Source organism: Puma concolor, chromosome E2 (genome assembly GCF_028749965.1).
Source record: "Puma concolor isolate L17-30 chromosome E2, mPumCon1.1.hap2, whole genome shotgun sequence".
In the NCBI taxonomy this organism is placed as follows: domain Eukaryota; kingdom Metazoa; phylum Chordata; class Mammalia; order Carnivora; family Felidae; genus Puma; species Puma concolor.
In genome coordinates, this window is record NC_141681.1 from 56,313,158 (window position 1) to 56,339,420 (window position 26,263).

Here is a 26,263-nt window from a genome sequence, read left to right on the forward strand (position 1 = left end):
GTGTTCATTGGCTATTGAGAGTTGTCTCTTCCGTGAATATTTGCCTATTGGTTTTTACTCTTGTCATTTTCTTACTGATTCGTGAGAGTTCTTTATATAATCTTAAGTTTTCATCCTTTTTCAGTTAAGCATTAAAAAAAGATCTCAGTGCGCAGCTTGTTCTTACTGTTTTTGATGTATTTTAGATGGAATATCTAATTTTAATGTAGCTGAAATTTAACAATCTTTCCTGTTGTAGTTTCTACCTGTCTTTTAAAAGAAATCCTTCCCCTCATTAAGATCATAAAGATAGTCTCTTTTATTTTCTTCTAAAACTTTTAGGGTTTCACAGGTCAGCACCTTATGGGCAAAATCCAGCCCCCAGTCTGTTTGGCTTTGCCCTTAAGATTGGTTTTTAAATTATTTTTTGTAATTAAAAATTTTTTAATGTTTATTATTTTTGAGAGAGAGAGAGAGCGTGAGTGGGGCAAGGGCAGAGAGAGAGGGAGACACAGAATCCGAAGCAGGCTCAAGGCTCTGAGCTGTGAACACACAGCCCTATGCTCATGAGCTGTGAGATCACGACCTGAGCCGAAGTCGGATGCTCAACCGACTGAGCCATCCAGGCGCCCCTGGTTTCTAAATTTTTAAAGGGTTAAATATATGGAGGTTGTATGTGGCCTGAAAATTCTAAAATACTGTCTGGCCCTGTGTCAAATCAGTTTGTTGTTTTTCAGTCTTAATACATGAAGCATTGATTTGTGTAGGGTGTCAAGTAGACACCTTAATTTACTTTTTCCATAGGATAACTAATTATCATTGGACTGTTTTAAAAATAACCACCATAAGGGGTTTGGCTAGCCTTTGTCCCAGGTTCCTAAGAGGTAATCTCTAAACCCTTAGAATTTCCTGAGTGATCGGTGTGTCTTTTTATACATGAAGGGCCCCCAAACCACAAGGTAGTTTCTGCTGAGGAGATGACTCACCTCAGGAGCTGGCCAGCCAGAAAAACCCACCATGTGATTAGAAGATTGAGGCCTTGAGCCATACGATATCATTCTGACCTCCAGGAGGTAGTAGAGACTAGAGATTGAGTTTGACCCCAAATCGATCATGTCTGTGTAATAAAACCCAAATTAGACCTCTGGATAGGAAGCTCAGGGGAAATTCCCTGGTTGGCAATACTCTTTCCAGTATGTCATTTCTCAGTGCCCGGTGGGTGATGCATCTTGAAGGGTGATGGAAGATTTAGGTTTACAACTTTACAGACTCTTCTCTATGTGTCTCTTTTGGGTTGTTCTTATTTGTACCTTTATGCTATTATAAAACTAGAATAAGAATAGGACTTTTGGTGTTAAGTCTCTCTTTTTTTCAAGTTTATTTATTTTTGCGAGAGAGGGAATCCCAAGCAAATTCTGCACTATCAGCATGGAGCCCTACCAGGGACTCAAACTCATGAATCTTGAGATCATGACCTGAGCCAAAGTCAACAGTTGGTCGCTTAACCGCTTCACCGACTGAACCACCCAGGCACCCCTGTAAGTCTTTCTTATCTGAGGGTGGATATGGGAACTCCTAAATTTGTAGCCAATTGGTCAAAAGGTGAGAGTGGCCCTGGGAACCCCTGAACTTATAGCTGGTGGCTGAATTGAGGACAGTACCCTTAACCTTGATTTTAACTAACTGAATCATACCCCTTTTTGCAGTAACTTGTAATGCCATCTCAGATAACCATATCCAACTTCCATGTGTATAGATCAATTTCTGAGCTGTCTTTTACAATTTGTAATCTGTCTCTATCCCTGTACTTGATACTGCAATATATTAATTACTATTCATTTAGAGTAAATCTTGTTTGTTATCAAGTAGAGCAAAACCCCCATCATATTTCTGTGTTAGAATTGCTTGAAATATTTTTTGGCAGTTTGTCTCCTGTGAGAATTTTAGGACTGGCCTGTTAGGATCATAGAAACCCGATCGGGATGCTTTTTGGTTACACAATAGATAATAATACAAGGTCCTTGCATAGCATGTCAAGGAGATTGGACTTTTTTTTAAGTCCATAGAGAGCTACAAATGTATTTATTTATTTTAATGTTTATTTATTTATTTTGAGAGAGGGAGAGAGAGAATCCCAAGCAGGCTCCACACTGTCCGTGCAGAGCCCGAAGTGGGGCTCAAATTCACGAACCATGAGATCCTGCCGTGAAGTGAAATCAAGAGTCAGACGCTTCACCAATTGAGCCACCCAGGCGCCCCAATGAATTTCTTAATAGGATTTCCAGACTGAGTGAGCGTGTTGCATTATGTTATAATAAAACCAACCCCAAAATATCTGTGGCTTAAAACAACAAAGATCAACTTCTCACTCGTATTCCATGTGCCTGTGGGTCGCCTGGGACTTCTGCTCCACATCATCATTGTCCTCACTCGGGATCCCTGGATAGGACTCCTCCCTGGAATATTACTGGTTCCTAGGAGAGATGGAACCAGAAGATAGAAGAGTACAAACTGGCTAAGGCTTCTGCTGATTCGTCAACCAAGCCTACCTCATGGTGATATGTAACTTCAAATACGTGGAGAAGCACAGTTGTTCTGTGTGTGTCCCAAAGGAGAAAGACTTGTGAACGGCCAGCCCTAATGACTTTCACAGCCCTCTACGAGGACTGAAATAATGGGGGTATGAAAAATGAAAACGACAGAAAGAATGGAGATGCAATTGTGCATAGGACTGTAGGCCCTAGAAACTATAGCATTTAAGTCAGAGGGTCTGATAGGTGTTGGAAACGTGTACTTAACACTGACAAAACCAGGGACCTCATGGCTAAATTGCTGGATTACAAGACAAGTCAGTGATTTTAAGAGCATTTTGCAACGTCTTCTAAAACCCATGTACACTGGGGGGTAGCCTCAGTCACACAGGTGAGCCAACCTGGATATCCAGCTTAAGGAATGTAGGGCTAGTCAGTAATGTCAAGTGTATACCTCTGCCTTCTGCCTTCTGTTTTTTTACAGCTTTCTGGGACCATGTGTTCCTTGCTTTTATCTTTCATTAAAAAAAAAAAAAAAAAAAAAAACTTGAGTCACATAAAAAATAAAATTCTTTAAAAAAAATTTTTTTTAACATTTATTTATTATTGAGAGACAGAGAGACACAGAGCACGAGCAGGGGAGGGGTAGAGAGAGGAGGAGACACAGAATCTGAAGTAGGCTCCAGGCTCTGAGCCATCAGCACAGAGCCCGACGTAGGGCTCGAACTCATGATCTGTGAGATCATGACCTGAGCTGAAGTCCGTCACCTAACCAACTGAGCCACCCAGGCACCCCACAAATAAAATTCTTAATTCCCACTATCCAGCATCAATATATGCCTTCCATTCATCAAGATTATTTTTCTGATTGAGGAATTTTGAGATAAACCAGTGATCCTTGGGTTTATATAATCTGATGCTCAGTAGAGGGCAAGTCTTGATGTAAAAATACCAAGAGGACCTGAATCCACGCAGTAACAAGGGTCCGCAAGGAGACCATTGCCAGATAAGTCCTCTGCAGATACTTCTTCAACATGCCAGTTCTGAAAACCCACTGCCAATTTTAGGGCCGTTACCTGTTACGATAGGATGGGGAAGTAAACTCGGAGGGGCCCGTACCATGTTGTGAGAATAAATGCAAAGCTTTATTCTTTTTTAATATGGGCTTGACATGTTTTTGCACCAGCCGCCACAATGCTGACAGTCAGCACAAGGTGAAAAAGATAAAGATTCTGTAGCTCAAAGTAGTCTTCTGTCACTGTTACACTTCCCTTGCACCCCAGGCAAACCATGGCTAGTTGAGAGAGAAGCCATGGGTCCGCAATTCAATCACTAGCTCCTAGTCTCACGTCATAGTGAAAGAATTGAGTCAAATGACATTGCCAATGGGTTTGTCAAGAAAGAGGTAGTTTATGTAACTTTCAATCTCACAAGATCCTGTAGATGCTGTAAATGTTTTGATGAAAGTCTAGGTTTGGAATTAAAATTTGAGAGAGAAGTGAGAGTAGTCTTTGCTGTACTTTGGTTGGTATCTGATAGCAGTTCCTTCTCTGCAAATACAGTTTGACTGACAGAGCGAGCAAGGATGAGCGATGAACCACATATTTTCCACCTTGGTAGTGAGTAGATTCTTCCCCTTTTAATATTTTGAACATGGCCAGGCAAAGTTGGGAAGCACTTATCCTGCTGACTTTCCTGTTGGAAAGTGGTTTGGGGTGGGAGCTCTGGAGGGTCAAGATGGTGAAGACTCTTGATTCACTGAAATGCTTCTGCGCTCACAGGGAAGAATCTTTGTCTTCAAGAGAATAGTGCTCTCCTCAACTTCCCAGGCTTTACACTCAAGACAATGGACAGCTTCCAGTCATTCCAGAACAAATCCTTTGGGAATGCACACAGTAGAACAGTAGTATTTATTTTGCTAACCATAATGTCACATTGTAGTTGACATGCCATTATGACCCTTCACACCCTCAAGATTTGCAAACTTTCCCCATGTGCAAGACTAGCGGTGCCTGGGTTTGGGATAGAAAGTCTGTCAGCGTCCCTGGGATTAACGTGAGCCTTTCTTTTTTTTTTTTTTTTTTTAATTTTTTTAAATGTTTATTTTTTTTTTTAATTTTTTTTTTCAACATTTATTTATTTTTGGGACAGAGAGAGACAGAGCATGAACGGGGGAGGGGCAGAGAGAGAGGGAGACACAGAATCCGAAACAGGCTCCAGGCTCTGAGCTGTCAGCCCAGAGCCCGACGCGGGGCTCGAACTCACGGACCGCGAGATTGTGACCTGGCTGAAGTCGGACGCTTAACCGACTGCGCCACCCAGGCGCCCCATAATGTTTATTTATTTTTGAGAGAGAGAGAGTGAGAGCAGGGGAGGGGCAGAGAGAGAGGAGACACAGAATCCGAAGCAGGCTCCAGGCTCTGAGCTGTCAGCCCAGAGCCCGATGTGGGGCTTGAACCCGCAAACCATGAGATCATGACCTGTGCCAAAGTCGGACGCTTAACCGACTGAGCCACCCAGGCGCCCCAAACATGAACCTTTCTGACTTTTGTCTCATGCTGTACTGTACTGCTCAGGGTGGGCATTACCACCTAGTCTACATCGCTTATTAAAAACAGAGGAAGAGGATCTACCTCCTTTACAAAGGCTGCTTCTGGTTGTGTGACCAGTGAGTATAAAAGACCCCTGAGTAAACTTGTGCCTTGATTTCCCCGAAACTGAGACACTTCACATGTATGTTGGTGGCTTATGATTTAGAGACAGTGTGCTGTGACTGAAAAAGGTCCCTGGAATCTGTGCCCGCATGTTGCAGAGCACCTTGAGGTTTACCTGTTTTATTTTTTCTCAGGCTATGTGGTAGCATTTGTCTTTATTGGAGTCTTCTGTAAGTGTAAGTCGTGGAGCTGTGGGAGTCCATTCAGTCACCTCAAACTGGGTACCTGCTATAGTGGTACTTCCCCCATTTTAATGTAAAACAATGTGCTTGGAAAGGAAACCTACTTTAGTAAAATTAAACTCATTTTGTCTTAGAGTTTAATTCCCATGAGGGGGTGCCTGGATGGCTCCACTCTGACTCTCGATTTTGGTTCGGGTCATGATCTCGTGGTCAATGAAATTGATTGGGCTCCAGGCTCCGTGCTGACAGTGTGGAGCCTGCTTGGCTCTCTCCCTCGCTCTCTGCCCCTCCCCTGCTCTCTCTCCTTGAAAATAAACATTTTTGGGGGGCGCCTGGGTGGCGCAGTCGGTTGAGCGTCCGACTTCAGCCAGGTCACGATCTCGCGGTCCGTGAGTTCGAGCCCCGCGTCTGGCTCTGGGCTGACGGCTCAGAGCCTGGAGCCTGTTTCCGATTCTGTGTCTCCCTCTCTCTCTGCCCCTCCCCCGTTCATGCTCTGTCTCTCTCTGTCCCAAAAATAAATAAACGTTGAAAAAAAAAGAAAAAAGAAAATAAACATTTTTTTAAAAAGAAAATAATTTGTGAGACTTTCCAGCTACATTCTACGGAAGGATTAATAACACCTCTAAGGTTTCACTTACGCTCTTTCAAAGGGAAGCATAGCTTGTGTAGTATAGGGAAAATAGAAGCCTATTTTATTTATTATGGGAACAAGTTACATTGTCCAATCAAGCAATACCAGGACCAAAGCTAGTATTTATTTCTGTCTTTTAATATCAGGGACTATCTCGCAAACTGTTTAGAATTCACAGGGGTATACAACGTGTGAATACTTGGCATTTTCCAACCCTAAATATCTGATCAGTTTGGAAGATACAAAATTCTTTCTTAAAGATACTTCCATTGTATTGCATCTGATCTAAAATACCTTTGGTTGTGTGATGCACCATTATTTTATGTACTAAGCTCTCTATTTAAATATGTCAAACCATAAGGGCGGATGGGTGGCTTAGTCGGTTAAGCGTCCCACTTGAGCTCAGGTCATGATCTTGCAGTTCATGAGTTCGAGTCCTGCATTGGGCTCTGTGCCGACAGCTCAGAGCCTGGAGCCTCTTTTGATTCTGTGTGTGTGTGTGTCTCTCTCTGCCCCTCCCCCACTCACACTCTGCTTCTCTCTCTCTCTCAAAAATAAATAAAAACGTTAAAAAAAATTTAAATATGTTGGGGCAACTGGGTGGCTCAGTTGGTTAAGTGTCCGACTTTGGTTCAGGTCGTGATCTCACAGTTCGTGAGGTTGAGCCCTGTGTCGGGCTCTGTGCTGACAACTTGGAACCTGCTTTGAATTCTGTGTCTCTCTCTCTTTCTGCCCCTCCACCACTCATGCTCTGTCTCTCTCTCAAAAATAAATAAACATTAAAAAATTTTTTTTTAATTTAAAGATGTCAAACCATCAACTGTATGCTCCATTTTAACTTCATTTTTAATTATGTGGGGGAAAAAATTCTATCTTGGAATTGTTGAAAAAATGTTTTACTCAAGAAAGGCTACAAATCTTCCAGGCCCATTTACAAATACCAGTAAATAGAGGCATGGCAGAGGAGGAGATATTCAGTATTTTATTAATTTTTATTCATAAAATAAATTTTATTAATTTTATAATATAAATTTATTTTTATTAATAACTTTTTTATTACTAAAATAATGAACCGTGTAGTTCAATTACAACAGATGTAATGATGTAAAACTGCAATGCAAATATTCTATTGGCAAGTTTTGTGTACATTTAAATATGTGTCCTAGGGAGTCCCAATTGGTATGATAATACAAGCAATTCCCAATTATGAACAATCATTTCAATAGTAAAAATAGATGTAAAACCCATATTCTCACATAGTTATATAATTTTTGCTTTATTTTCTGACAGGTATATTTACATACTTAATATTTCCCATAATTGTCTATTGTGTCACAATTACAGAATATGACATCCCTCATGAAACAACACCCATGAAAGATGATTCCTCAGATTCATTAAAGTATAGATTTTTTTTCCTCATTGTCAGTTCTCTGATTATCAGCGTAGCAGGATTTCATGCCAACAACATCTTCACAATCTATACACACACACACACACACACAAATCTTCCCTCCTATTTGTTCCCTCTGGGCTACATTCACCTGAAATGTACTGGGGAAGGGATTTCCTGCTGTCTGGCATTCTACCCAGTACCATCCTCTTATAAGCGATGACGTGTGAGCTTGGGGAAAAAAAAAAAAAAAGTGTGTCCACATTGGTAGCCTTTGTTTTGCTCCTATGTAAGCTCTGGTGTTATAAGCCATTCACTCTCAAAGACAAGTTTTGGATATTTCATGATTTCTCTCCCCTATGAGTTTTCTGATGTAACAGGAGGCTGAATTTGTGGGAGAAAGTTTTCCAACACTCACTGCATCCATAAGGCTTCTCCCCTGTGTGAGTTCTTTGATGGATAATAAGATGTGACTTCTGGGCAAAAGATTTCTGACATTCGCTGCATTCGTGGGGTTTCTCTCCCGTGTGTGTTTTCTGATGCAAAACGAGGCTGAACTTAATAGGAAAAGTTTTCCCACATAAACTGCATCCATAGGGTTTCTCTCCTGTATGGATTCTCTGATGAATAATAAGGCTAAACTTGTGAGAGAAAGTCTTCCCACACTGGATGCATTCATACGGTTTCTCTCCTGAGTGAATTCTCTGGTGAATGAGGAGATAGGACTTCCGGCTGAAGGCTCTGTGGCATTCGCTACACTCGTAAGGTTTCTCTCCAGTGTGAGACCTCTGATGAATAGTGAGGTGTGACTTTTGGGTGAAAGCTTTCTGACACTGACTGCATTCATAAGGTTTCTCACCCGTATGTGTTCTTTGGTGTAGGATAAGACTAAACTTGATGGAGAACGTTTTCCCACATTCATTGCACCCATAGGGTTTCTCTCCTGTATGAGTTCTCCAGTGAGTATTGAGGAGTGACTTTACACTGAAGCCTTTTCCACATTCACTGCAATGATAAGGTTTCTCTCCTGTGTGAGTTCTCTGATGTCTAATGAGCTCGGATCTCTGGATGAAGGCTTTTCCACAGTCACTGCATCCGTAAGGTTTTTCCCCTGTATGAGTTTTTTGATGTAAAATGAGGCTAAACTTAAGGGGGAAATTTTTCCCACATTTGTCGCAACCGTAAGGTTTCTCTCCCGTGTGAGATCTCTGATGAATGATGAGCTGTGACTTGTTGCTGAAGCTCTTCTCACACTCACCACACCTGTAGGGCTTCTGTCCTGTATGAGTTCTTTGATGTGAGGTGAGTTGTGACTTACCGCCGAAGCTTTTCTGACATATGCGACACTCAAACCGTTTCTCTCCTGTGTGAGTTCTCTGGTGTTTATTAAGGCATGACTTATCAGTAAACGCTTTCCCACATTTATTGCATTCATAAGGTTTCTCTCCTGTGTGGGTTCTCTGATGTAAAATGAGATGGGACTTCCGGCTGAAGGCTTTCTCACATCTACTGCAACCATAGGGTTTCTCTCCTGTGTGTGTTCTCTGATGCTTAATGAGGTCTGCCTTCTGGGAAAAGACTCTCCCACAGTCACTGCAGTTAAACTGTTTCTCTCCTGCTCGAGTCTTCCAATGTTCAATAAGCTGTGACTTATGGCCGAAAGCCTTCAAATGTTCATTAAATTCATTATATTTTTCTCCATTATGAGTTTTCCCATGCTTGGTATAAAGAACTGCTTTGTCGTACCCATTAAATTCCACTTTGTTTCTTGCATAGCTTTTATTCTGAATAATGTGCTCTACGTTAGGTTTCAAGTGTTTCCCAAGTATGTCAAATGTATGGGATCTTTGTGCTAAAGGGACATCAGAATTTAAGCTTAGAGACAATATTTTTCTAAATGGGTTATTTATGTGGTGACTCTCCATAGTTTCAAGGTTGCCTTGGTTTTCTTGGTGCCAGTCTGTATGACTATCCACTTGCCAGGTGTCATCTAGAAAGGAGACCAAGGAACCACAATGATCATGTAATAGAAGGAGTGGAATTTCATAGCAAAGGCCAAGCAGAGAAGAGGAAACGACACTGGGTATACAGTGAAAGTCTGAGACATTTGTAAGTGGAAGGAAGAAAAAAAAGGGAATAAACTAGAAAATGAGAAGAGGGACAATTTAGGAATGCTGAGTATATAAGAAAAGAAAGCTATAACTGTGGGTTAGGGAAACAAAGATGAGAAGCCAGGTAAACTGAGGATGCCAGGGAGAAAGATTAATTAGGACAGCAAGTTCCAAGATGCACTAGAGGGGGATCTGATCCAAATACAAAAGAGAAGGAGATGTATTCTTTTATTTTCTTTTATTTTTAATTTTTCTTTTTGAAGTAGGCTCCATGCCCAACACAGGGCTTGAACTCATGACCCTGTGATCAAGAGTCGCACACTCAGGGCACATGGGTGGCTCAGTTGGTTAAGCGTTTGACTTCGGCTCAGGTCATGATCTCGCAGTTCGTGGGTTGAGCCCTGTGTCGGGCTCTGTGCTGACAGATCAGAGCCTGGAGCCTGCTTCGGATTCTGTGTCTCCCTCGCTCTCTGCCCCTCCCCCGCTCATGCTCTGTCTCTCTCTGTCTCAAAAATAAAATAAACATTAAAAAAAAAAAAAAGAGTCTCACACTCTACTGAATGAGCCAGTCAGGTGCTCCCGGAAATGTATTCTTTTAAAAACCAAAAGGGGGCGCCTGGGTGGCGCAGTCGGTTAAGCGTCCGACTTCAGCCAGGTCACGATCTCGCGGTGCGTGAGTTCGAGCCCCGCGTCAGGCTCTGGGCTAATGGCTCGGAGCCTGGAGCCTGTTTCCGATTCTGTGTCTCCCTCTCTCTCTGCCCCTCCCCCGTTCATGCTCTGTCTCTTTCTGTCCCCAAAATAAAAAATAAACGTTGAAAAAAAAATTAAAAAAAAAAAATAAAAACCAAGAAAAAGGGGAGCCTGGGTGGTTCAGTAAGTTAAGCATCCAACTCTTGGTTTTGGCTCAGGTCATGATCTCACAGTTTGTGAGATTGAGCCACATGTCAGGCTCTGCATTCACGGTGTGAGGCCTGCTTGGGATTCTCTCTCTCCCCCTCTCTCTGTCCCTCCTCTTCTCTATCTCACTGTCTCAAAATAAATAAATAAACATTAAAAAGAAATAAAAACCAAACAAAAGAATCCTAATATGGAGAGATTAAAAAGTGGAATCAAGGGGCATCTGGGTGGCTTAGTTGGTTGAGTGCCGGACTTTGGCTCAGGTCATGATCTGATGATTCATGGGTTTGAACCCCACATCAGGCTCTGTGCTGACAGCTCAGAGCCTGGCGCCTGCTTCAGTTTCTGTGTCTCCCTCTCTCTCTCTCTGCCCCTCCCTTGCTCGCACTCTGTCTCTCTCTCTCTCTCTCAAAAAGAAACAACCATCAGGGGCACCTGGGTGGCTCAGCTGGTTAAGCATCGGACTTTGACTCAGGTCATGATCTCACGGTTCATGAGTTCAAGCCCTGTGTCAGGCTCTGTGCTAACAGCTCAGAGCTCAGAGCCTGGAGCCTGCTTCAGATTCTGTGCCTCCCACTCTCTCTGCCCCCCCCCCCCACTCACAGTCTGTCTCTCTCTCAAAAATAAACAAACATTAAAAATAAACAAACATTAAAAAAAAAGTTATAAACGGAGAGGGAGGGAGGCAAACCATAAGAGACTCTTAAATACAGAGAACAAACTGAGGGCTGACGGCGGGGGTGCGGGGGAAAGGGGAAAATGGGAGATGGGCACTGAGGAGGGCACTTGTTGGGATGAGCACTGGGTGTTGTATGTAAGCAATGAATCACAGGAATCTATCCCCAAAACCAAGAGCACACTGTATACACTGTATGTTAGCCAACTTGACAATAAATTATCTTTAAAAAAATTAAAAATTAAAAAAAAAAAGAATGAGATAACAAAAAAACACTTTTTTTTTTTTTTTGTGGAGTCAGTATTAATGTTATGTGGGAGCTTACATCCCCTCTTCTAAGTCATACTCAGAGCTTAAAAACTTCAAGATTTCTCTGAACAACAATAGGTACCTCCCCGTTTCTGACCAAATAGAAATGTACTTCCATTTATGCCCCGGGGATGGTTTCTCACTCACCTGGATGAATCTGACTCTGGATTTCTTCCTCTGTTATCCATGGTGGTCCTTGTTCCAACTGGTAGAATGCATCTGCTTTGGTAACTTGACACCCTACTCAAGGAAAATTATAGCGGATCCATGGACCCACATACTTGGGCTTACAAGGCCTCTGAAAAACGGGGAAGGTTTTTTTTTTTTTTTTTTTTGGGAAGGTTGTTTTTAAGGGCCCGAACAATTTGCCTCTTAGCCAAGTAAAGGCCTTTTATTTTGGGAGCGAGAGAAAAGCACTCTGTTTGTTAAAGGCCAGAATGTACTAAAATCTATGAGGTATGAAACTCAAGTTCAAAAAAGTAAGGTACTTGTAAGGCTCCACACATTTCATTGCTGAGAAAAGAAAGGCAACTGATTGCCTGCATTACCCTGGGAAGGCTCTGCTTACCCACTGATACCAGGTTGCTATAATTTTCCAACATCACATCTTGATACAGGTGCTTCTGAATGGGGTCCAGTAGCTGCCACTCCTCCCATGTAAAAATCACAGCCACATCCTTGAATGACAGTAAGCCCTGCAATAGAACGTTCCTATTCATTCTAAAGGGATTATCATTGGTTAATACTACAAAAATAAGTATCATATAATAATTTTTCAGGTGGTAAATCATTTGCCTTCTACATAACTAGTTCTGCATCATACTTTTTAGGAAAAACTAATTTTTTATTTAAAATTTCCTATCTTTGGGGCACCTGGGTGGCTCAGTCAGTTAAGCATCTGACTTCGGCTCAGGTCATGATCTCATGGTTCGTAGGTTCGAGCCCCACATTGGGCTCTGTGCTGACAGCTCAGAGCTTGGAGCCTGCTCCGGATTCTGTGTCTCCCTCTCTCTCTGTTCCTCCCCTGCTCACGCTGTGTCTCTCTCTCTCAAAAATAAACATGAAAAAATTTTAAATATCCTATCTTGGTGCTTCCAATCATTCACTGATGTACATGTTCACTCTTTCATAAGAGACATAGACTAGAGCATCCTCAAATCCTTTAATCTTGGAACCAAGTACAACCTATGTGAACGCACCTCTATGTCAGACACTGCACTGGATACTCCTTTGTACGGAAGACTTGCTTCCACCCTGAAGGAGCATACTGGCTTGCAGAAAGAGGAATGGAAGTGCACAAGTCTACAATACATATATAGAGGGCAAGAAAGAAATACATACCATGTGGGCACCAACGGGGAGCAGAAAAATTATAAAGGTTGAACTTCAGAGGGGTAAGGAGAGAGGTGCATGGAATTCAGGAAAGAAGTAACATGAGGGGCACCTGGGTGGCTCAATCGGTTGAGTGTGTGACTTAGGCTCAGGTCGTGACCCCATGGTTCAAGGGTTTGAGCCCCATACAGGGCTCTCTGCTGTCACAGCGGAGCCTGCTTTGGATCCTCTGTCCTTCCCCCTCTCTGCCCCTCCCCCACTCATGAGCATGCGTGTGCTCTCTCTCAAAAATAAACATTAAAGGGGCGCCTGGGTGGCGCAGTCGGTTAAGCGTCCGACTTCAGCCAGGTCACGATCTCGCGGTCCGCGAGTTCGAGCCCTGCGTCGGGCTCTGGGCTGATGGCTCGGAGCCTGGAGCCTGTTTCCGATTCTGTGTCTCCCTCTCTCTCTGCCCCTCCCCCGTTCATGCTCTGTCTCTCTCTGTCCCAAAAATAAATAAACGTTCAAAAAAAATTAAAAAAAAATAAACATTAAAAAATACAAGAAAGAAGTAACATGAATGACAGCACAATGAAAAACCATGAGCATTTAAAACCCGCAAATACATCCTAAGTTGTGAAACCAAACGACTGAATTTAAAGCAGGTAGAGCACACTGTAAGCACTCAAAAAAAAAACGTTCACTTATTATTTTTTGTTACTGAAATGTTGATAGGGATGGATTTCCAAGGTACTGGCTTAAGTACACTTAATAAGTTACAGAAAAGTACATGAACTATAATCTCAATTATGACAATGGGTTATTAGGGTCTGTGCAGAAAAGGGTTGACTCCGCAGGCTTGGGTTGCCCAAACCCCGCATGCTCCAAAGAAAGGCCTGTCTTCAGGAAGACCAGCCATTGACTTGCTCCTGGGTGATAACCTCTGAACCCCTGGAATATCCAGCCCAATACAGGTGTTTCCACATTCCTGAGGCTTGGGCTACGCTCTATCAGTTAGAATTTGGGGGGCCTGGAGACTGAGTAGCTGAGGTCAGTCACATATGCTAAATGCCTATGTTGACTGACATTCAATACAACCCTGGACACCAAGCTGCAGGTGAGCCCCCCTGGATGGCAGCACTTTCCACCTGTTGCTACACATCGTCATGGGGAGAATTAAGTGCTATTCGAGCTACTCCACTGGGTTAGGATAGCTGGAGGCTGATGCCGAGTCTTTCCTGGATGCTACTCTGTATCTTTTGCCTTTGCTGATTTTACTTAAAAAATTTTTTTTAAATGGGCTCCACAACCAGAGTGGAGCTCAGTATGGGACTTGAATTCATGACCTTGAGATCAAGACTCAGATGCTTAATTAGAAAAAAGAAAAATTAAGAGTCAGATATTTAACCAATTGAGCCAAGCAGGTGCCCCTGCCTTTGCTGATTTTAATCTGTATTTTTTCCACTGTAATAATCCATAACTGTGAGTATAACAGCTTTTTTGAGTCCTTTTGAGTTCTTCTGGAGAATCATCAAGACGGAGGGTGGGCCAAGGACCCCCAACTCAAATATATAAAAATTCATAGTTATATATGTAATTGCTGACAGGGAAATTCAAAACAATACATATAACTTTTTAGATTATTTATTTTGAGGGTGGTGAAAAAGGATCAATGAGGGACTTACAAGTTTATCTCTAGAAACTTCTGTACTATTTGCAACTTTAGACATTGAGACTATTTTAAGGTTTACTAATATAATTGGAAAAATTTTATAATAGAAGAAATGAACTATGAACTGACAGTTAACATCTGCATTTTGCGGTGTGAAAAGATTACAAAGGAAATATTCTAAGACTTCACTAATAGGTTGGGGTTTCTCAGCCTCAACCCTACTGACATTTTGGGCTGGATAACTTCTTGTGATAGAGCCTGTACTGTGTGCTGTAGGATGTTTACCAGCATCCCTGGCCTCTATTTACTAGATCCCATTAACAGTCATGACAATCAAAAATGTCCCAGAGGGGTGCCTGGGTGGCTCAGTTAAGTGTCAGACTCTTGATTTTGGCTCCAGTCATGATCTCACAGTTTGTGGGTTGAAGCCCCACATCGGACTCTGCAGCTGGCAGTGCGGAGCCTGCTTGGGATTCTCTCTCTCCCTCTCTGCCCCTCCCCTGCTTGTGATGTCTCCAACTCTCTCAAAGTAAATAAATAAACTTAAAAAAAAAAAAAGTCCCATACATTGTCAAATGTCCCCTGGGGAGACAAAATCATCTCGAATTGAGAATCACTGATTTAAAGAAAAAATTTAGGGGCGCCTGGGTGGCGCAGTCGGTTAAGCGTCCGACTTCAGCCAGGTCACGATCTCGCGGTCCGTGAGTTCGAGCCCCACGTCGGGCTCTGGGCTGATGGCTCAGAGCCTGGAGCCTGTTTCGGATTCTGTGTCTCCCTCTCTCTCTGCCCCTCCCCCGTTCATGCTCTGTCTCTCTCTGTCCCAAAAAAATGAATAAACGTTAAAAAAAAAAATTTAAAGAAAAAATTTAATTTTGAGAGCTGTTTGTGGAAGACCAAATGATGGTCTTAGAATCCATCCATTCTTGTTGATAATCTAGGTGTTATCCCTGAATACAGTCAGACCACCAGGAAGCTGTGGACGTGAGCTACACTGTTTTGAACCCCTAAAGCACTCTGATCACTGAGTTTGGCTCTGGTGTAACACCACTGGCTTATCTGTGGATGGCTGAGAAATAATCAAAGGAAACTCACCACTTTTTTAGTCGTTTTCTATATGTAGAAGGCACTGAGCACTAAGCAATCTAACCTAAATACCCACCAAAGAAATGTCTTCTACTTATGTGACAGAAACTATCTACTCTTCTAGAGGATCTTTCTCCTTAAGGTAAGGCAAATCGCCAGTGATTGTTTTTTTAAGTTTATTTTGAGAGAGAGTACACAAAGACGAGCAGGAGAGAGGCATAGGGAGAGAGACAGAGAGAGAGAGAGAGAGAGAGAGAGACAGAGAGAGAGAGAGAGAGAATCCCAAGCAGGCTCCTTGCCATCAGCACAGAGCCCGACTCAGGTCTTGATCTCATGGACCTAAAGATCATGACATGAGCCAAAATCAAGAGTCGGATGCTTGACTGACCCACCTGGTTGCCCCTCACCGACAATTTTTTATTGACAGCCATGCAGTGGATTATATTTCCCAAGGATGACTACAATAATATGTCCCATTCCAAAGCCTTCTGCAACATGACCTTGCTACTCCCCGGTCAAGAGGCAGAACCTGTTCCCCTCTCCTGGAATCTAGTTTGTCTTAGGGTGTTGCTTGTAACAGAGAGGATGCAGCTGAAGGGATGATGCAGAAAAGGCCATGTGGTTTCAGTCTGGTTCTGTCATCATCTGGCATCATTCTCTGAGAAGCCCGAGCCACCCTGGGAGGCCGTGCACAAATACTCCAATAGCCCCAGCCCAGCCTAGCTTTTGAGTCATGTCGTCCTGGAAAACAGATACGGGAATGAAGAAGCCTTCAGATGATTCCAGTTCCCAATCTTTGAGTCTTCCCAGCTGAGGTTCCAGAACCATGGTGTGGAGACAAACTGCAATAAAGGAGTAACACAGCAGTCTGGGTTGTCCACACCCTGCACATGCCAAAGAAAGGTTTGGTCCTTACCTGTTCATAGGAAGTAACCTCTGAGCCCTGGAAATATCTTTACCTGAGAACTCTGAGCTACACCAGATGATCTTTGCTATCAATGTGATTCACGGTGAGGGGCTTGGGCCACACCGTAGCAGCTTGACTTCTGAAAGGCCTGGAGACTAAAGTCAGCCATTGATGTAGTGAGTGTTGCCTACGTGCCCGAATCAAACACCCTGCAGTGGTGCCTCGGTGTCTCGGTTAGGTGTCTGACTCTTGATTTAGGCTCAGGTCATGATCTCAGGGTTGTGAGATCAAGCCCCATGTCCATGTTGAGATTCTCTCTCCCTCTCCCTTGACCCCTCCCCCCCTGCTCTTGCACCACACACTCTCTCTCTTTAAAAACTCCAAACCCTGGAAACTAAGGTGTGAGTGAGCTTCCCTGATTAGCAATACTCAATATGTGTTGTTACAAACCACTGCCGGGAAAATTCAACACTGTCCACGTGACTCCACGGAGAGAACTTTTTGCCTGGTGTCTCCTGGATCTGACCTTACAGACTTTCTCTGTGGCTGATTTTAATCTGTATCCTTTTGCTGTAATAAACTATAATCGTGAATATAACAATGTTTCTGAGCACTCTGAATTGTAACAAATCACTGATTCTGAGGGTGGTCTTGGGAACTCATGAACAGGTAAGGCACCACCAAGGGGCCCTGTCTGACCCACTGAATTCCTGACCCACTGACTCCATGACGATGATAAAATTAAATGCATATCACCAGGTTTCAGGGTGGCTTGTTATGCAGCAATAAATAACTGGAACAGGAAATACTAAAGACAAGTTTGTAGCTCAATTTTATGATTAGAACTTTGTGGACTATAATCCATATTCTAACTTAAAACAATGTGTATAACATATGATTTACATATCCTAATTGCTACCTGGCTGTGAGGTTGATTGTTTGTCTATTTTTCCCCAGATTCTGACATTTATCTCTTCATGCCTTATCTGGTATAGAGTAGTCAGCATAACTACTGAATAAACATATTCTTTTAATAGGTGTATTATTAAATCTCCCCAAACCCACTGCAAAGACTAATGGAAAAAATATATATAAATATACAACTCACTGGGGACTTGGACATTTTCTGGGGCTCTTAGACACCGTCAGAAAGTCTAATATCTGCTCTGTTGTTGATTCTGGGCTGTTTTCTGAAGCTCTAGTTCAAGGTCTCTGGTCAAGGATGCAGCGTTGATCTTTGTATCTTCACTTCCTTCCTTCATAAGAACTATTTTATCCCAGGAAGCCGGGACCTGGGAATTATAGAAATTGTAACTGTGAGTATAACAGATTTTTCTGAGTTGTTTGAGTCCTCATTTGTATGTGTATATGTATTTTAGATATACACAAATACAGGTATATCAAAAAATTGTTTTCTTTAGGTAAATATAATCGTCTAAAGAAAACAAGTAATATGTATTACCTGGTGGCTCAATAATTATTATATAATAAACACTAACAATAAAGTGTCACCATTAAATTATGTAATTTTACTGAAACTGTACTCAAAACTAAATCTACACTTAGAGAAAGACCATTGCAAAGAAGTAGGGGAGAAAATGTCCAATGAGAAAATTTTAAAAGCCTAAAAAATCCAGAGAAACGGGTATAAATACTGGAATACTGCTTGCTGACCTGTCTTGGGTATCCACTGTGTGATCCTTAACTGTATGAGTAGTTAGTACTGTTCTGTTTTTTTTTTTGCTTTTTTTAACAAATGAGAAAAGAATCTCAGAGAGGTTGAGAAACTTGCTCAAGTTTACATAGTAAAGTGACAGAATATGGATAAAAACCTAGGTCTGCCCAAATCCAAAGTCCATATTCTTTTCTCTGAATTAAACTTACCTGCAGGTACTCTGACTGCTTACCTGGAAAACCTACAAGAATCAATTAGTAGTTACATTAGTAATAAGAGTTCAGTAAAGAAAGAAAAGAGAAAAACATTTTTTTTAATAGCTGCTTTTACATCTACCAGAAAATAAAAATTAAATAACCACTGGAAACGCTCAAAGACAACAAAGCTGGCCAAGCACTGACCACAAGCCACTCCACTCATTGACCGCCTCCAAAGGCACTCCCATTCCTGACTTCTTTCATGAACACCCCAAACACTGACCTCCCCATCATTTGCCTCTAATCAGTGACTTAACCTGAAAGACACCCCAAACATTAACCCTAAGCGCATTCCAAACACTGACCCAACGTCTAGGAAACGCCAGTCACTGATTTACCTCCAAGACCGCAGCCCAAGTCACTGACCTACCCCACAAAAGCAATACCCCGAGTCCTAACACCTTTCTCCAGGCCACTCCAATCCCTCACCAGCCCAGACCTGCACCATTTCCGACAATCCCGCTTCCTCAATCATGGAATGCATCCACCGCCCACAACGGCTTGCTTCCCTCACGGACAACCCAAAGCCTCCCTACCATAAACCCCAAATCTCCACAAACCAAGCTCAATGTGATTCCGCTCCCAGAACGCGAAACTGAGACCCCTTAATAGAGCCTTCGCGCACCAGTTGGGTTGGTAGAAAGGGCCACGGTCCATCACTTCGGCTTTAGACTCACAAGCGCTACTATCGCACCTCCCAGGTCAAGTTTAACGTCTTTGGTATCCGAGTCTGCGGGTTGCCAACCACCACACCGGGGGCGTCCTTCCACCGAAGAAGATTCCGTTCAGCTTTCGGTCTTCTAGACAAAGACACTACGAGATAGTATGGCGGCGCCCTGTTGGCCGATTTATGCGGGAGCCGCCATATTGGAAGATGCCGTACAACATCTTTTTCTGCCCTAGATAACAGTACCACTCCACGTTACGTCAATTGCGAGCGACGCAAAGGGCGATGCTCTTGCTCCCGTCTGCCTGGAACCCGGAGGCGCACCAAGCCAAAGGCAGCAAAACTTGGCAAGCAGCAAAACTTGACAGCAGGCGCGGCCATTTTGACAAAGGTGCACATGTCCGTGCTGGAAAGGGAGTCGTCCTTTAGGGAGTGCAAAGCAGGGGGAACAATCTCAGGAAGTGCTTATGAAGAACAATATAGGGCTTGGAGAAGCCAGAGTAGTATGACAAAGGCAGCATGCCTCACTGTGGGCACAGAGTAAACTAATTTAGTTTAAGGAAAAGATCTCTTCCTGACAGGATTGCTGGTGGCCCTTCGGTGACATCTCCCGGTGAAAGGTGACAGGGTAGGTAGAGCTAGTAGTGAGGGAGAGGTAACGGTATTGGCCAAGGTAGAGGGTGGCGAAATGCTAGGAATAGAAGACTAGAAATTGTTGGTAGAAATTAATTAACAGGCTTTACCTCAATTCAAATGTTTTCACATTTAATTTTTAGTGAAGTTATTGTAATTGGAATTGAGTCAAAGAAAATGTAAAATTAAAAAAAATTTTTTTTTCAGGGTTTATTTTTATTTTTGGGACAGAGAGAGACAGAGCATGAACGGGGGAGGGGCAGAGAGAGAGGGAGACACAGAATCGGAAACAGGCTCCAGGCTCTGAGCCATCAGCCCAGAGCCTGACGCGGGGCTCGAACTCCCGGACCGCGAGATCGTGACCTGGCTGAAGTCGGACGCTTAACCGACTACACCACCCAGGCGCCCCATGAAAATGTAAAATTTTAATTGGGTAGATAATTCCAGATTGTTGTCCAAAACTGTCCTATTAATGACACATTTTACTGGCTGCTTCCCTTCTTGAAGGACTATATCCTAAAACTAATAGCTAATTTTTAGTAAGTGTATGCACATTTTTTGAACAGAAAACTATTTCAGGCATAATAATTAGATTATCTTGGTACTCTGAAAGCTATAGATGGTGATCCTAAACATTACCCTCACTTCCCATATGGGGGGGGGGGAGGCCAAATGTATCAGAATGTCTGTTTCCTCAGCACCTCATCAATCTTTTAAAATTGTGCCCATTTTAAGGGTGGGGTGCCTGGATGGCTCAGTTGGTTGGGTGTCCAACTTTGGCTCAGGTCACGATCTCACCTTTTGTGGGTTCGAGCCCCGTGTCCAGCTCTGTGCTGACAGCTCAGTGCCTGGAGCCTGCTTCAGATTCTGTGTCTCCCTCTCTCTCTGACCCTCCCCACTCACATTCCCTCTCTCTCTCTCTCTCTCTCTCTCTCTCTCTCTCTCTCTCAAAAATAAACATTAAAAATTTTTTTAAAATCTTATTCTAGTTTATTTTATAAATTGTTTACTTCCATTTCCCTCAGTATTTTAAATTGGTTATCTTTTTCTTAATCATATTGGGGGCATTTATACCTATTAATTCTACCCGCATTCTCTTATATTTACAGACACCTATATTGTTTCTCATTTGGAGCTATTTGAATAAAGGTGCTATGAACATTCTTGTGTAAATATTCCTGAAGACCTACCATTTCAGCATTGTTGAGTAGATATCTAGGAGTGGAACTGCTGCTCTCATATGGTTCTCAGTTTTATTTTGCAGTTCTCTTAATCTTAGGAGTTAGTTTTGAAAGGATTTTTAGTCTTTTAAAGATTTCTGATATCTTAAGTAAGATGGATATACTTCTAATGGATTTATTTGGGGGCATGATTTATCATGAAGGACACTTCAAAACACTCTCCCGCAAATACAGTCTTCTGCCATGGGCATTTCCTTTTCCTCATTCTTCCAATCGAGTTGTATATATTTTTTTCATGTTTACTTATTTATTTATTTGGAGAGAGCGAGTGAGCACAAGCAGGGGAGGGGCAGAGAGAGGAGAGAGAGAACCCCAAACAGGCTCAGCACCATTAGTGCAGAGTCCAGTGCAGGGCTTGAACTCACACACCCGGAGATCATGACCTGAGCTGAGATCAAGAGTTAGATGCTTAACCAACTGAGACACCCAGGCACCCCCAAGTTACATGTCAATTTTGGTTGGATTAGATTGGTGTTTACTTTATGATAACTATGTAAATACTACTTATAGCTCAGCCATGTAGTATACTATGATTATTTTTCCTTTCTTGCACAAGTTTTTATTCTCCCTGGAGTTGCCTTATTCCTTCCTTCCAGAAATTCTGGCCTTTGGTTCTCAGAGAACCAATGGTCCTTGTCACTGGCTCCACAGCAGGATGGGGAGCCTGCTACCACATGTAACTTGCCATCTGGACATTGGCTGGAGACTGCTCTCCTCACCTTTACTGGGCGGTAATTGTGTTCTTGGGGGCTCACATCTGGGATCCAGAGACTGTGTTTCCACTTCCTTTGTCACCAGGGTGCGAACCTTGGAGCTCCAGGAGAAGTGACCTTGCTTAGCGTCAGTGGACCGCTTGGCTAGGATGCACAATGGAACCCAGTGAGGCCCAGGAACCAGCTCAGGGAGCGCCGCCCATCAGACTGGTAAGAACATGGGTTCATTTTGGTAGACCTGTCCCTAAGAGGCAGAAGGGGAGCCTGATCATCTCCCAGAGTTGCCTGAGTAGTTCCATAAGGGACAAAACTGCAATTTCAAGGCGCTGGGTGCTGAACGGTGGGTTGGAGTCCCTATGTGACTGTGTGTGAATGAGACAGACAGTGGAAAGGTTCCTACCTGACCATTGGGCCACAGCAAGTGTTGAGTCCCTGCTGCAGTTCCGTGGGGACCTCATAAGGCTTAGGGTGGTGTCAGACTTCCTCAGGAGTCTGATCCCTGTCAGGACTTGATACTGAACCCGCCAATGCTAAGAGGCGCCTACAATATCTCCTAGAGGAGAGCAGCAGGAAACTGGCAAAGCGAGTGTGCATCCTGTCCAAATTAGTCCCTCCCTTCCCCTTTTTTCCTCTCTTGTGTGTGAAAGTTGTCCGTTAGGGGGAGGAAATGGGTGGAAAGCAGAATAAACTGACTCCCCTAGGGTGTATGTTGAGGAATTTCAAAAAGCGATATTCAGAAGACTATGGTATGAAATTAACTCCCAGAAAGCTCCAGACAATCTGTGAAATTGATTGGCCATCGTTCAAGGTGGGCTGGCCCTCTGAGGACTCATTGATAAGAAACTAGTTGGCCGAGTGTTCAGGGTTGTTGTGGGGGATCCAGGCCACCCCAACCAATTACCTTACATTGATTTTTGGCAAGACCTGGTCCTATCCTGGCTACCTTGGCTAAAAGTCTGTATTGAGGAGAACTGTAAAGTTACGATGGCTCGTGTCACAGCTTTCTTCAAATGCCAGCCCAAAACTGAAAAACCCATGCTGTCAGGAGAACTTGAGGAGACCCCACCACGATATGCCCCACTGTCCCCCTCACTGCCACCTGTGCCTCCAGCCACTGGGCTGCCGAAACCCTACCGGAGCCTGCCTCTAGTCCTGAGACCTCACCACCTCCAGCACCACCGGCCTCTCCAGATGTGATGGGCTTGCCTGGACCACTTGTCCTAACCCCATACACCCCTCCTGGAAAGCAACTAGAAGATCAGGCCAGCAGAGACAGTCCCTCCCTGCAGCAACACCAGAGCCCTACAGATGCCACTAAGGGAAACTAGGGGAGCTGTCTCTTATGATCAGGAAGGCCAGATCCGAGAAGACCAGCATGTTTTTGTGTACCCAACCTTTACCACTACGGACCTCCTAAATTGGAAGCACCATACTCCTTCCCATATGGAGAAGCCCAGGCTATGATTGAACTAATCCATAATTCAAACCCACAAACCTACCTGGATGGACTGCCGCCAACTCCTCCTGATCCTCTTTGACACAGAGGGGCATTGTGGAATTACCCAGGCGGCCCTAAAATGCTTACAGGAGAATGCCCCAGCTGGGATGCTAGACACCCAGGCTTATGCTCAAGCTCACTTCCCTGGGGAGGACCCCAAATGACTCAAGTGTAGATGGAGGGCTCGCAAGGACTGAACAGTCTCAAGAAGCCCTTCTAAATGGCATGAAGGAAGGGGGTGAAAAGGCCATAAATGTGAGTAAAACATCAGAAGTACTCCAGGCACCCGAGGAGAGCCCAAGCCAGTTCTATAAGACATTATGTGAGACATTTCGTCTCTACACCCGTGTTGATCCAGAAGCGCCCGTGACCCAGCGTATGGTCAATGGGCTTTTGTCAGTCAGGCCCAATGGGACATCTGGCCCAAGCTGCAAAAGCTGGAGGGTTTTGCTGGCATGAATGCCAGTCAGTTGCTGGAAGTAGCAACTCAGGTGTTTGTCATTAGTGACCAGGTGGCATGGAGGAAAGAATGCCAGAAGGTGCAGAAGAAGGCAGACTTGTTAGCTGCTGCCTTGGTGGAGCAGTCGGAACACTCCTGGAAAGGTGCCCCATAGGGACGGAGCCGGGGCCAAAAAGGGGACAGGCGGGGAGGATTATCTTGCCCAGGACCAAAGTTAGGATGGAACCAGTGTGCTCACTGCCATCAGGAGAGCCACTGGAAAAATGAGTGCCCCCTGCGGCTGGGTAATTCTCAGCAGGGCCCCAAGCAGAAACAAAGGGGCCATGTGGTCCAGGGCCAGTACCAACCAGCATCACGGCCTCATGGGGCCCCCAAAGATGATTTTGTGGAGCTAACTGCCATGGAGGACTATGAGGAGGACTAGGACAGACTGGGCTCTATTTTGTTAGGCCCCCAAGAGCCTATGGTCCAATTGAATATGGGGGGCTGACCCACTGACTTCATGGTAGATACTGGAGCAGAACACTCGGTGGTGATGCAACCAGTGGGCCCCCTCTCGCAGAGACAAGCTACTGTTGTAGGGGCCACAGGGAATCAGACATGCAGTCCCTTCCTGCTGCCTCGGTAATGCAGTTTAGGCGGCCATGAAGTCATCCATGAATTCCTGTACCTCCCTCCTGCCCTGTGGCTTTAATGGGCCAGGACCTGTTGGGAAAGCTGCAGGCCCAGATAACTTTCAACTCCCATGGACAAGCTGCTCTGGACCCTACGAAAGCCGGAAGCAAAGATTATGACTGTCAGGATTCCTCAAGGGGAAGAATGGCGCCTCTACAGTCTCATGGAGGAACCACAACAGGGACCTGAGCTGCCCTTCAGAGTACCCTTGTGTGGGCTGAGGACAACCCCCCAGGACTGGCCTGGAACATACCTCCAGTAATTGTAGCCAGGGGCAGAGCCTATCCACCAAAAACAACATTTCATCCCTCGTAAGGCACAGGTAGGGCTACAGAAGCACCTGGAGAGACTTCTAAAATATGGGATCCTCCAACCCCGTCAGTCATCTTGGAACATGCCTCTCATACCAGTCCAGAGCCGGGCACCGATGACTATCAGCCAGTCCAAGACCTGCTTGCTATCACCATGTCAGTAAACCAGGCCGTTGTCACCCTACACCCGGTTGTCCCAAACCCATACACTCTCTTGGATCTTATCCCCACAGAAGCTGCCTTCTTCACATGCCTAGATCTCAAGGATGCCTTCTGCATCCACCTAGCCTCCCAGAGTCAACCAGTCTTTGCCTTCCAGTGGAAGAATCCTGAAAATAGTGACAACGACTGGTTGACTTGGACCAGATTGCCTCAGGGGTTCAAAAACTCCCCAACTATTTTTGGCACTGCATTAGCCTCAGACCTAAAAGCCTTCCCAGCGGATCAACATGGCTGTGTCCTGCTTCCGTATTAGATGATTTACTGTTGGCTGGAAGGTCTCGGGAGGATTGCATGGAAGGAACTCGGGAACTCCTTACCCTCCTATGGGAAACTGGCTATAAAGTCTCAAGAAAAAGGCCCAAATCTGTCAAAAGAAAGTCAAGTACCTTGGCTTTCACCTCTCCCAGGGGCAGGGCCAACTCGGCCTGGAGAGAAAATAGGCCATATGTTTAATTCCGGTCCTGTTGACCCGACGTCAGGTTCAGGAGTTACTCGGGGCTGCAGGTTTCTGTAGAATCTGGATACCTAACTTCTCGGTCTTGGCAAAACCCCTTTATGAGGCCACAAGTGGGGAGAGCAGGAATGCCTGTTACAGGAGCAAGTACAGCAAAGGGCCTTTAAAGAGCTCAAGTGGGCCCTTGCCAACATGCCTGGTCTGGGGCTCCTAGATACATCCAAGCCCTTCTTCTTGTGTGTTCATGAACATACTGGCATTGTGCTGAGAGTCCTAACTCAGATGTTGGGGTCATGGCACCTCCCGGTGGCACATCTGTGCAACCTGACTCTGTTGCCCAAGGCTGGCCACCCTGCCTACGGGCACTTGCAGCCACGGCCCTCTTAGTGTCTGAGGCTGACAAGTTAACTATGGGACAAGAACTGACAGTCTGAGTGCCACATTCAGTATTGACATTTATGGAGTACAAGGGACAGTACTGGCTATCCAACGCCCGGATGGCCACATATCAGGGAATGCTATGTGAGAACCCATGCATTCACCTAGAGGTAGTGCAGCCCCTAAACCCTGCAACCCTATTGCCTGTCAGGCCAGGTCAACCAGATCGTGACTGCATTGAAGTCATGGATGAGGTGTTCTCCAGCTGACCAGACTTGAGGGACCAGCCCCTCAAGGACCCCAACTCTGAGTATTTCCCCGATGGTAGCAGTTTTGTGAAAGAGGGAGAACGCCTTGCAGGGTATTCCATGGTGACCCTGAGTTGTATCGAGGCCAAACCCCTGCCAAAGGGGACTTCGGCACAGAAGGCAGAGTTCATCGCACTAACCAGAGTCCTCCAACTGGTGGCAGGGATACGTGTTAATATATACACAGACTGTAAGTATGCCTTCACCACCCTCCACGTACATGGGGCTTTATATAAAAAGAAGGGTCTAATAAACTCACGAGGAAAATACACAAAGTATGGTAAGGAAATCCTTGAACTCTTAGACGCTGTGTGAGCCCCTAAAAGAGTGGCAGTCAGGCATTGTTGGGGACATCAAAGGGGAGACACCACGGCT

General features: G+C 44.4%; 2 protein-coding genes across 5 annotated transcripts in view; one reads left to right on the top strand and one right to left on the bottom strand.

Moving 5' to 3' along the window:
- Positions 1 to 7,294: 7,294 nt before the first annotated feature.
- Positions 7,295 to 19,168, bottom strand: LOC147573787 (uncharacterized). Of its 2 annotated transcripts, XM_086688384.1 has the most exons (5): positions 18,954 to 19,168; positions 17,505 to 17,688; positions 11,992 to 12,118; positions 11,571 to 11,663; positions 7,295 to 9,420 (listed from the first exon to the last, which is right to left on the bottom strand). In XM_086688384.1, exons 2-5 carry the CDS (start codon positions 17,517 to 17,519, stop codon positions 7,772 to 7,774), a joined length of 1,884 nt encoding a protein of 627 aa, XP_086544510.1. In that variant the 5' UTR covers positions 17,520 to 17,688; positions 18,954 to 19,168; the 3' UTR covers positions 7,295 to 7,771. The 2 variants fall into 2 exon arrangements, with proteins under 2 accessions (XP_086544510.1, XP_086544512.1); XM_086688386.1 differs by lacking the exons at positions 11,571 to 11,663; positions 17,505 to 17,688; positions 18,954 to 19,168 and having other exon boundaries at positions 11,992 to 12,157.
- ZNF613 (zinc finger protein 613) overlaps positions 19,122 to 26,263 on the top strand; it is a 32,949-nt gene continuing 25,807 nt past the window's right edge. Inside the window, exons 1-2 of one of the 3 annotated variants that reach the window (XM_086688372.1) lie at positions 19,122 to 19,623; positions 21,668 to 21,792. In XM_086688372.1, the coding sequence (XP_086544498.1) occupies positions 21,739 to 21,792 (54 nt within the window). In that variant the 5' untranslated portion in view covers positions 19,122 to 19,623; positions 21,668 to 21,738. Of the gene's footprint in view, positions 19,624 to 20,560; positions 21,793 to 26,263 lie in introns of those variants that run through there. The other 2 variants (XM_086688373.1, XM_086688375.1) reach the window with 2 other exon arrangements.